At 35.4% G+C, this 13192-nt stretch overlaps 1 protein-coding gene across 2 annotated transcripts in view; it reads left to right on the top strand.

Annotated features, from left to right (window-relative positions):
- Positions 1-13192, top strand: part of LOC116170321 (adenylate cyclase type 3-like) — a 195495-nt gene that overhangs the window by 51317 nt on the left and 130986 nt on the right. The window contains exons 2-3 of one of the 2 annotated variants that reach the window (XM_031486631.1): positions 1223-1372; positions 6013-6128. In XM_031486631.1, the coding sequence (XP_031342491.1) occupies positions 1223-1372; positions 6013-6128 (266 nt within the window). The remainder of the gene's footprint in view (positions 1-1222; positions 1373-6012; positions 6129-13192) is intronic. The other variant, XM_031486632.1, reaches the window with a different exon arrangement.

Here is a 13192-nt window from a genome sequence, read left to right on the forward strand (position 1 = left end):
CAAGTCTATCGATATTAATCACCGGCGATAAGGAATGAAGGTGGATGTGATGCGTTCTTTCTGAGAAATGCGATCTGCTTATTCGGGAATTCTCGTGAATCCTCGAGAATGGTTTGTGATCTTTCTAGAAACATTCCGTTTTGCTATATAAGCAAATTGAAACGGGTTTAATGGCAGTATTCTAATATCGATGCTGAACTGATTATTTGTGAAGTTCGCGCTCGTATGTGATAAATTTACCTGTTTAAAATTTATGTAAAATTTATTAATAATTAATTAGAAATAAAGGAATGGTGCCAATCAAATGCACCTTCTAACCGTTTCCCAAATTTCGGCCTGAGGATGGTGGCAGTAAGTAGTAGGAGGCCACAACATACTGATATGTTCAGATTGCTTGCCTTTCCACACTACCGAAACGATGTCGAGTTACTAATATGAATAAATGTATTGCCTATTGAATTTTCAATGTGTCACCATACGTGCATTAATTGCAGCTCATGGTGGAATTAACCGCGTATAAATTATTTACCTTCTGATAACCTTCCTTACTTTACTTTCCCTTGACCTCTATAAATATTTCAACCGGACTGGCATACGCATTGATTACCTTTGCGCTACGCTCATGACAGTCAATTTCAATTGACTAGGAGCACGCATGAGGTACTAATTAATTATACCATCTCTAGACCTTTACTTGAAAGGCCCTGCATAATATTTCCTACCACTAATCATAACCTTGCCAACTAGCAACCTTGTTCACTACCACCAACTCGTACCAATTAGATAGCCCCCGTGTCCGTGTCCTGCGTTTCCCAAGACACGTCATATTAGGTTTTACTGTCCACTATAAATTGCCTATTTATGGATCCTTAGGGAGTTTGGAAGTTGCTCTTCTGCAATAGAGTTTCCATAGGAATCAAACGGACACGCCGGTTTAGTACCTATAGATTTACTAATGATATTGTTATGAACTTTACTGAATAACTTTCGTGTGCATTTCTACCCCTGGTGTAATCGTTAAAATTTATATAAGCGTGGTTTTCTTTGCAATCGGCTGTAATTGAATTCTCTCGTTCTCATTAGTAAATAGGTACCTAAGAAAATGTTTCGATTGAAAGGGCACGATTGCCATATAACTCGCTTAGTTTATGGCACTGTAACTCCAATTATTTACGCCCTAAAGTTAAATTAATATGCCATTATACATATTTCATTGTTTCAGCATGCATCGAACTGCATACTTCTGCTAACGGCGAACATTCTAGGGCTGACATCCTATTTCGTGGAAGATAAGCAACAAAGGAGAGCGTTCCTTGAGACGAGGCAATCGCTTGAAGTAAAGCTCGTGATAGAGGAACAAAGCGCGGAGCAGGTAACGACTCATGCATAAGTAATTTAGGATGCTCACGTAGAGCTTAAACTTTGCATTAATCTAACCAAACAGCAAATGTTGTATGAGGTACTGCAAGGATTAAGTGAATATACAGGACGTCCCGTTTTAGAGCATTTTCTTTGACACGATAGTAAATTACAATAATAACAAAAGTGTACTTAAAAATGACATTGTCTCATTTTAGTTCGGTCTTGTTTTGTGAAAATTGAAATGCAAGAAGTAATTGCACAGAAGAAGAGAATTTTTTGGGAGAAACTTTCCTTTTTAGATATTTTTGAATGTTTGATCTTTCCGTATCCCCGTGTACCTTTACGTTAGGGTTTTCATCAACAAATTTTGAAATCCAGGATTTGAAGGTAGAAATACCAGGACATATCGTTTTAAAACCAGGACACGCCAAGATGGGAAGTACTGTATCGGACAAAATTTTGTTTTAAATATTCGAAAAGGTAAAAAAACGAAATTTGGGCGAAAAAAATTGTTCTTCTGTGTGGATTTTTAGTTAATGTTAATTATGTTTAATGTTTAATCGGCTACAATATGTCTTAATGTTAGATAAAGGAGCTAGTAGGCGAAAGAGAAAATAAGCAGAATGCATGTTTTTTCTTTGTTTCAAAGAGTAAAGTAAAACACTGAAATTGTGAAAAGTTTGTTTAATAATGATCGTTATTATTAAAATTATGAAAGCCCGGAAATTTAGTTGATGTATAGATGTACATTAATGTAATCAAAGTCAAAAGGTGTCGTACTCTCGCAAAAGTAACTACTAAGGGTAAAAAGAGTACGACGTAGAAAAACCTGGCAGTTTGATTAATACAGTCCAAAAGTTTGTTAACAAATGTATCCATTGAAACGTTACGTTGTAGTTTAATAAATAAAAAGTTAACAAAATAATTTGTAAAATGTGTAAAAGTTTAAGCAGTAGTTAACAAAGATAGTAAATGCATATCCACAATGTTGGTTACACTCAAGCTTAAAAACAAATAATAATAATCTTTATTCCTGTTTACGCGCAATAGCACTTACATTTGTCAACTAGTTTCTTAAAAATTAAAATATATAACACACTATATCACACATAATATAGACAAACAACACAGCTTCAGTTTATGCCACCACCTGTGTGTAAAATATTGGTAAAGCCTTCGGTTAAACATTCATGCACTGAAAAATATGCCTTATCAAATAGGTATTTCTTAATTGTTTTTAATTGTTTTTTGTTATACATTTGAACATTTTCAGGCAGAAAATTAAATATTTTTTGAGATAGGTAGTCATGGTTATTTTGAGTTTTTGCTATTTTACAGTAATCCACTCTAATGTTGTTCTTATTCCTAGTATTGTAACTATGCAGTTCAGATTGAATTTTGTATTTGGCATAGTTCGTTTTAGCAAATAAAATACATTCCAACACGTACATGGATGGCAGCGTTAATATTTTAAGGGAACGGAATGATTTCCTACATTCGTCTCTATAGGGTACAGAGTCAAGTATCCTTACAGCTCGTCTCTGAAGTGCAAAAACATCTGTTGCTGCAGCACAGTTGCCCCAAATTAGTATACCGTACTGTATTACTGAGTGTACTAGAGCATAATAAGCTGCTACTAAGGTTTGTTTTGATAAACTGTTACTAAGACGTCGTAGTACATAAATATTGCTGCTTATTTTTTTACAAATATGTATACCTTGCGTGCATTGAAAAGTTTAAAGTTCCGTCGACATGCACCCCTAGAAATTTTACCGACTGGGGATTTTCAAAAGAATGTCTTTTGAACGTTTGGAGCAGTTTCTCAGTTTTATTTGTGTTTAATATTAATTCGTTGGTTGTGCACCATTCAGAAGCAATCGAAATTAATTTGTCTTTTAAGACTAAAGTTTCTTCTAAAGTGCCGCGCTGTACAGTTAAAGTGGAGTCATCTGCATACAGAATGCCATCAGCGTGCGGTTGCATGTACTGCGCAAAATCGTTAAAATATATTAAAAATAATAAGGGACCTAAAATTGATCCCTGTGGAACGCCTCTCTTAATAGGTAATTTGTCAGACACCACTCCATCATACACCACATGCTGAAATCTGCCAGACAAATACGAATTAATTAACTTTAGGCTATTCGTGTCAAACTTGTACATAATTTCTAATTGACTTAGCAATATTTTATGAGAGACGCTATCGAAGGCTTTCGATAGGTCTAAAAACATCAGTGCTAGAGAATATTGACCATGTTCGAAGCAGGTTAGAGTACTATTTACAAATTTAGAGAGTGCACTAATCGTGTTTCTTTGACTCCTGAATCCATACTGATTCTGATGTAAGAGATTATTTGATTCAAAATAATCGGCAATTTGATTGTAGATTATTTTTTCGTATATTTTTGAGAACGTAGGGAGTATTGATATTGGTCGATAATTCGAGTAAACAGTATCAGTACAGAGGTACCTAAATTATGAGAAAGGGTGAAGGATACAGGATGTGACTCATCTCTGGTGCAATGAAGTCTTTTTGTTAAAAGCAAGATGGAAAATTACATGGTCTTGTAGGCAAATTCAACTATCGGTAAAAATATGTGGAAGTTATTTAATCGCAACTCATATATCACACATAGATTCTAAACCGAAGAGTTTTTGATTCGCATAGTCAGGCTCCGGCAAGATAGATAACTCGCCCCTGGTTTCGGGGTTTCGAGCCTACAGTTGAATGTCGAAGACAATCACGGAATTAGGTGTCGTAGCTCAAATGACTACAGCTCTTACCACCCCCATGACTGCTTCATTCACGGAGAAAATATTAGTTACAAACAACAGGTCAGTACATACATCAAAAGAATCGGTAATTTCCACATATTAAAATAAAATGATCAAAACTTGAAACTATGAATGTTACTTCAGGGACAAAACCAAGTAATCAACATCAATAAACGTAAATTAAGCAATCATTCGCCAAAAACGTAAACAATTAAAAACAAAAGGATAACGCTATCAAATATGTGATTCTGCATTAAGGTTAAATCAAGTCAAAAACAAAGATTGAAACTCACACAAGTATAAAATGCTGCATACAAAACACAAATACGACGTAAAGACATGCAAAGATTACTATCTGCATTAAATAACCCAAAAATAACAACAAACTATCACGATCGATGCTTTCATGATCGCCATTAAAAAAAAACAAGATCCCAAACGTAACCAACGTTTGTGCTCTCCAGATGGCGCAAACAGCTTTCCTCACCTAAAAGTTGCGTGGTTGCCAACTCTCAAAAGTGTGTGCATCGCCGTAAGTTGTATATACAGAGTGAAACTTCTCACGACCTTCGCTTTTACCGGAAATATTTTAAATAGTATACTCTAACGTCACTTTTTAAATCTACGCGAAGTGTGGACTGCATTTGATACATTTTTTTCGAAATTGTGGAAATGATACTCCTGCAGTAAATAAATTGCCTTTTATAAAGCAAACACAAAACAGACCCATTAGTTTCTAGATTTGCTTAAATAAGGAATTGGCCTTACTTAATATGTAGGTAATAAGTAATAACATCAGTTCAAAAAGTTTATACAGAGTGTTCAGGACTTCATGTCAAATTTCGCAGATTCGAAATTGCGAAAGCTTAACTTTTTGTTAGTGCATTTTCCAACCCATGGATTGCGCTATTATGACCATCTTATCCGTCCGTCCGTCCGATGCCTTATCTACCCCCTAGAGTTTTGAAAATATGTAGGTACATCAATTCCATGACAACTAGGACAGTATTTGTTTCTTGACGGTTTTGTTAAATAAAAGACAAGCAATAATTAAAAATACTTCAATAGCTGTAAAAATTTTCCATTTACTCTCCTTTATACAAAAAACTGTTCATTTAAACTACCCTTATTTCTTAGAGTGGAATCCATTGGCTAACGATAGGGTTTTCATTAAAAAAAATGGTTTTCGCATTTTAAGTACGAAATTAGGTATGACTTTCTGAGCACTTCGTAAACATTTTTTAGTGAATTTATACAAATAAGGCATCATACATTTGTGTTGTAATATGATATATTTGAATAATGTGTGCATTACCACATAAATAGAAGAGAAAGAGAAAGCGTTTGGATTACAATTGACTTTTGTTGAATTTTCGTTAAAATATGTCATTTTAATTGTGTTTTAATGCTACCAAATTTATATTAATAGTGTTCTACGTCCCGGAAAACATAGGATCACATACATATTACCAAAAGCAGAAAAACTCCTAAATTTGACGCTATTTTGGACGCCATTTCGAATACTTAACTCGCTTTCGGTTGGGATTTTGAGTTGGCAAACGGAATTTTTCGGATTCAGCGGGGACGAATTAGGGGGGGGGGGGGACGGCTTTAACTCAATTTTACATGAAATGCTTCTTGCATTGAAACGGAAAGATTTTTTCAAATTGTAGCCCCGACTATTTTGAAACATAAGAAACAATAAGTTGTTTTCCAACTCCGGAAAGCCTTCATCACCAGCCGAACAAGTTTTCACCTTACACCAAAATACTGTAAGGATTTCCGGAGTTGTGCAACTCCTGAACCTGAAGATCCTAATAAATAAGTGAACGTAGTGATTTACAATGTGCCTTAAACAGAATATTTAAATTTCAGGAACGCCTTCTGCTGTCCGTGCTGCCTGAACACGTCGCTGTGCAAATGAGGCAAGATTTGGATTTATGTGATACACAATTTAAGAAAATTTACATGAGTCGTCATGAAAATGTCAGGTAAGATCTTACAGTAACTAAAAATTGAATTATCGAACGTTATTTCGTTAAACACAAGAATTTTCTAAATATTGTACAGCGATTTCGAAAATTACAAATGATAAGATCTAAATGATAACTATAACTTACAAGTTAGTACTATCTCCTAGCTATTTTGGATTGGAAGAAGCCTTTCGTGCCAGTGGTTTTGTTCCTGTCGAGTGTCGGTGATCAACATCAACCCGTAAGGGATTTTTAGTACATTTCGGACTGGAACGTGTATAGTGTATTCTACCTTAATGAGAATGCAATTAGCTTGAATTTAACTTAACAGTCTTAGTACAACTACTATTTTATACTATAATATATCTACTTACTGTGCGCACCACATTTAAATTAATTATTACGCAGGTCCGTAGGTACTTCATATTTAAAATGTTTTTTTTAGTAAAGGTATACATAATTTATGAGGCAACCAGCAATTATGCCCTTCCACATTGGGCCTGACATTAACTTAACATAATTAACTTGACCATCAGCACCTAGATCCGTTATTAATTAAATGGAAGAAGCTCTTAAAAGTTTCCAACTGAATTTTACCTTTACATTAACGTATGAATGAAGTGCGACAACTGCCCCTATTCTAGCAGTTAGCGCACTTCGATTTAATAACCTGCTGCCCTATTATACAATTTTAAACTTACAATCCGATTGAACTATAACGATCGGAATTTATGAGACTATGGGCCCGTTTAGGGAACGCAACGGCTGAGAAACAACTGTCCAACTGCTAACTTGCGCTAATTGCCAACAGTTGGCTATTCCCTAAAGGCCTAAACGGTTCACATAAACTGAGTATATAAACAAAACAAACGCAAATATGTGAGGTTAAGTTTCACAACGCTTCGTATGTAAGCGAAAAATTTTTACGCTGATTGAAATACACAACTGTTGACGGTCAGCGCCTTAGTCAGCGTGTCGTTTAGGGAACTATATTGGCAACTGTTGTCAACAGTTGTGTTCCCTAAACGCGCCCTATGTTTTTCTTTTATCATAGTCCATGGCTACTTAGACTAAAAACTCGTGAAAACAGAATCTTTATAATTAATTTTTTCGCGTACAAGAAGAGGTAGAATAAACCGATACAACGAAATATCGAAGGATCCTCAGTATTACAATCACTTTTAACGACAATTTATTTTAATCTTACAAAATACATTTTATAGTTAACAAAAATGCATCAAATTCATGTCTTGGGCTTTGAGATAATGCTCTTGGTTTTTTTCCCAACGATCTTGATGCATAAATAACGATTTTGACATGTTTTGATCAAAATCCATGTGGTCCATAAAAATAGATCAAATTCATGTTTAGATCATTGAGATAATGCTCTTGATCTTTTTCCCAACTATCTTGGTGCATAAATAACGATTTTGACATGTTTTGATCAAAATCCACGTTTTCGCCAAAAATTCATCAAATTCATGTCTTGGGCATTGAGATAATGCGCTTAGTCTTTTTCCCAACGCTCTTGGTGCATAAATAACGATTTTGACATGTTTTGATCAAAATCCACGTGGTCGCCAAAAATGCATCAAATTCATGTCTTGGGCATTGAGATAATTCGCCTAGTCTTTTTCCCAACGCTCTTGGTGCATAATTAACGATTTTGACATGTTTTGATCAAAATCCACGTGGTCGCCAAAAATGCATCAAATTCATGTCTTGGGCATTGAGATAATGCGCTTAGTCTTTTCCCAACGCTCTTGGTGCATAAATAACGATTTTGACATGTTTTGATCAAAATCCACGTGGTCGCCAAAAATGCATCAAATTCATGTCTTGGGCATTGAGATAATGCGCCTAGTCTTTTTCCCAATGATGTTGATGCATAAATAACGATTTTGACATGTTTTGATCAAAATCCACGTGGTCGCCAAAAATGCATCAAATTCATGTCTTGGGCATTGAGATAATGCGCCTAGTCTTTTCCCAACGATCTTGGTGCATAAATAACGATTTTGACATGTTTTGATCAAAATCCACGTGGTCGCCAAAAATGCATCAAATTCATGTCTTGGGCATTGAAATAATGCGCGTAGTCTTTTTCCCAACGATCTTGGTGAATAATTAACGATTTTGACATATTTTGATCAAAATCCATGTGGCCTCAGAAAAATAATTTAACATTTTTGAATCACACACATGCGGTTATCAAACGTGCACGTTATCAACTCTTTCAGCATCAAGATAATGCGTTTGAAAACTTTTACAACTCTAAATTCATGTGTAAAGAATAATTTTGGGTACATTTTGCTCTAAAACTTTTGACCGAGACCACAGAGAAGAGTTATATTGAATTGTTACACATCTAAGAGTCATAGGGAACAATCTAGCGAAAGTCCGAACTCGATACATGACCTAGGGAATGAAATATGTTAATTTTTATTATATTGAGTTCGCAGTTTTTCCTGTTCCCGATTCACTCGAAGTCGTATAACTTTTTGTTCCTGTTGAACCAGCTTCCTGAAAATCAATAGCGTCCGTTCTTAATGTCCAACGTACCCGTATACCAAATTTCAACACAATCGGCCACTTTTAAAAAGAGTTAGAGCGCACACGGACGGACGGACGGACGGACGGACGGACGGACGGACGACAATACAAAACTATAAAGGATCTGAGGATCCTTAATAATCGTTTCACATGATTTAGATGCAGAATTTATATCTCTATAACTTTTATTTGAATTATTTTTGCGTAAAATGATTAGGAAACGTTTGCGCAAAGAAAAAGTAATTTCCCATGTTAAATGCCTATGTTCCACTTTTCGATTTACACCCTGTACATGTTATATAATGAATTTATAAAAATCCTCCAGAGAAATTGTTTAATAGCCAAGGAATCCGTAAATTTAAAGACCTTTTGCGTTAGGCTATAAAGTATTGGTCGGCATTTTGCTTCAATATATTTTGTAAATAGGTACAGGGTGGCGCATATGTCAGTTTTCCCATGTAAAACGTTACAGGGTAGCAGAATAGAAAAATTTCAGATAAAAAAACAAATTTGTTATATTAACTTTACTCACATACTACATATAACGTTAAGTGTTACTGTGACCAACCTATCAAAACATAATATCCCACTTCATGGGAAAACTGATACATGCGCCACCCCGTATAAACATATCAGCATAAATATTGAAGCATCTGAAGGTTTCGACCCAGGTTGCTTTCTTTCTCATAGATAAATCAACTTAAAACAATATCAACCTGATATAACCAACTGTATTATGTATCGTATGGGTGGCACTCCATAGATACAGTCGTTTTCAGGTTGCATCAACAGTCGCCTGTGTGAGCTTTACATACCCTCCGAACCACGGTAATCAGAAAATGTTCTGTACCACTAAAATCTGGCAAGTTGTGGGATTCGAACTCACAGAGTCCGAGTCTTAAATATTAGTTAAACACTGAGGGACAGAAAACATCCAAGAGCATGATTAGAAGCGAACAAAAATAAAGACGCTGGGAAAGTAACTATTTAGTCCATTTGGAAAGAAGGCACACGCGATTGCCTAAGTTAGTGCACAAGATCCTGTTACTAAGAGCACAAGTGGGAATCACGGGAAAGAAACAAATCGCTAGTCCAGTTTGTTGCTCAGCGGATTTTCTCTTTGAAGAACTGCAACAGGAAATCCTATTGCAACCATGTAAAGGGTGGCATAGATCAAGTTTGTACACACTCCAGTACAAACAGGGTTTGAACAACAATATATAGGACATCATGACTTAAATTAAGTGAAATATCAGCGAGTAGGGAAAGGTTGCCAGCAAGTGAAACATTTAACAGGCTCTTGTATAAACTTTTTGGCAGAAGACCAATAATTAATTATTATTACAAATCAGTCAGTGACATAATTATACAGTACCGTGCCGTTACACGTGACACTTCTGTGATTTACTTGCCCGTTAATTTATTGTTGCTAATTTGTATGATTTCTAACTAGTCGCTCAAATAACGAATAACTAATTTAGTTAGCAGACCTATTCGAGACTTTATATCTGTGTAGGATGTCCAATTATGTGGATAAGGTTAACTGTCTATACATTTCTGATTTCCACCTCTTTTGCGATTATACAACGGCTAATACGTTTCCTATTATCTGACCCTAACTTAACATCCTGTTATCTTCTCCAGTTAATCCATAATGGTGACACCGCAAGCACTTACGACAATAGAATTGCCATACTCGACATGGCAATCACCGGGAGTGTTAGTATTATCCAACATTTCATCAAAAGAATGCTAAATTTGTCGCGCAATGTATTTTACGCTCGATTTTCCGATTTACTTGTAGTCTGGAGGCAAAAGGTATTCCGTAGGCTATTAATAATTAAGTATTTTACTCGTGGAAATATTTCAAAGGTAGGATTAGTGGGAAAAATCTCAAGGTTTCAAGATCTTGGAAAATATATTATCAATTGTATTATTTTCTGCTCTTCGTGTGTATAACGTTCACTTTTCAATATCTTTCATTTTTGAGTAATATTGTTGAGAGTTTCGGGTAAAATGATCAGAGAAAGTACCTACAATTTCGCAAAGAAACCTTTCATATTATAAGCTTTCGCTTTTTAATTATGATAAAACCACCCTATCACATTACTTAACATTTTTATACGATTTTAATTTCATACAAGTAAAACTTTTTTTCAGAAATTTAATTTAAGATAGTAAATATTTTCCTTTCTCCCTTTTTAGGCAATGATTTTGAATTTGATTGAATATTATTGTGTAAATTTACGCAGATTAGATGATGGATAACTTTTGTTTTAATAGCCACATTGTAATTTGTTTATTTTCTTGTAAAAACGTTAACACACATTTATAAAGGTTTGTTTAATTTTAAGATAAGCCAATAGTTGCGATTAGAGCTGCTTTTATCGCTAAAGGTAAATTAATTTGTAAACAGATGGTTGCAGGTATTGCGTTTTAGATGAATTGTGCGGATTTTAACAAAATAAAAAAATTGTTTGATATCAAAAAATTGCTCTAGGGAAAAAGATTTCACTCCAATTAGGAAGGAATGACAAATCGTTTTACAAGCATGATGTCGAAAAATTAGAAAAGCGTTGGAATGATTGTATAGCTCTTGAATCTGGTTATAATGGTAAATAAAATTGAATTATGCAAAACAAATGTTATTTTCTTAGTTAGTCGAGGGACTTATTGAACGATGTGTTAATTGTGATTTGTGCATTGTTGAATTGGACAGTGCAGTTTATGGATTTATGCATTATTGACACTTTAAACGAAATTTAAGGCTTTATGTAAAGTAGTTAGAGCGCCTAAGTAAAAGTAACAAGAAGTTGGTGAAAATTTGGTCACTTGTTCTCTGAGAGACGCACTTTCTAAAGGTCAAAAGAAAAAAGTGTACCTATGTGCCGAGATATTTGACAGTAAAAACAGGGTATTTTAACATGGGTTCTTATGGACTGACTCGGTTTTTCTGAGCAAGCGAAGGTTTTTGTATCAAGACTTAAATGAGATGGGTTTCATTAGAAGCGAAATTTTGTGACGAATCTAAATATGCACGAAAAAGTACATGTTCATAATGAAATAAGGAAGATATTTACCGCCGGCGCGGCGTCTGTTCTGGCGCGGCGGCGTGCTATGAAGCAAGCGTTTAAATCTGATGACTTTTCCACTAGTCTAATATATAACTGAGCTAGGACAATCTTTTCCTTCTCTTGCTGAGCACTTTTCTTCACAAAAGGCATGGTGTCTTTCAGAAAGAATACCAAAACCAGCGATATTTATAAGGGCCTGCAGACGTCTTGTTGACAGACTGATCGAATCGAGATCAAGATAGCGGCTGGGGATCTCTGGCACCAACCTCGCAAAACCAAATCCACTACACCGACTTCGACTTCACTTAAAACGCCAAATTATTTAGTTTCCCGGCTTTTACACAAGTCTCGTATACGTTTTGATTAAAAATAAATATATTCGTTTAGGATTTACCGCTTGCACTGTGAATATAGTCGTTCGATATGAACATCATAATGAAACGCGTGTAACGTTAAAACCACGAAGCGTAGCCGAGTGATTTTAGTTACACAAGTTTCATTAATAACGTTCTTATCTAATATGTGTATCATTCAAAATTTAATCTACAACGGTCCAAATAGATCTCGCATTTTGAGCTATCTAAACGTTTCCGTAAATTAAAATTCAGAACTATCAAGTGTCCGTGCTAGTGGATTTTGACGTTCGCAGTGGAAAATAGCAGTAATTGGGCGCATTCAGCCGTATTCAGCGCTTACACAGGTGTTTCAGGCGATAAAATGGGCTGAACGCATTTTTAGTATACCTTTCCTAACTTAACTTTCTTATTTACTTTTCCCATTACATTACAACGCACTGCACTTTCTTTTCCATCGATGGTCAATTTCAATTGTAACATCCTCCTCATTCATGGTGACGATAAGTATATTTATGAAGTATGAAGTTATGATTTCGTATAAACAAAAACAAATATTGGCAGGGCAGGATACATGCACGCGTTTACACCCTCCTACCGCTGTCTATTGTAGCGAAAAGTATTTACGCAGAGAAAAAATGGAGGACGCGCCAAACGACAGCTGCGCGTTCAATAGTACCGCTACATTGGCGTTACGACAACAGGGGCCTGGCGGAACGCACCCATTATCATCTGCGTTCTTTTGTGAATTCATAAGAACACTAGTGCTTTTATGAAAGTCGTAATGACATCCAAGTGACCATGCTAAATCTGTCATAATGACACCGTCGCAGATTAAGGCCGGCCATAGACTATCGGGCACGCTTGAACAGGTATACAAGTCAGGTCTACCTGTTACCTGCGGAACACATACTCTTCATGTATACCTGTCAAGTTTGTCAATGTCATGGATTATGCAGGAGACGATGTGCTTTATTTCTCCTTTTTTTAAATTTTTGCGACACGTAAAAACAAACGAAGAAAACGCAAACAATGGTGTAAGGAATGGTTGCAGAAAAGAAATAATTTTACCTGTATCAATCTGCTTAATGAATTAAGAGAT

Source organism: Photinus pyralis, unplaced genomic scaffold (assembly GCF_008802855.1).
Source record: "Photinus pyralis isolate 1611_PpyrPB1 unplaced genomic scaffold, Ppyr1.3 Ppyr1.4_LG5, whole genome shotgun sequence".
NCBI classification, from domain to species: Eukaryota; Metazoa; Arthropoda; class Insecta; order Coleoptera; family Lampyridae; genus Photinus; species Photinus pyralis.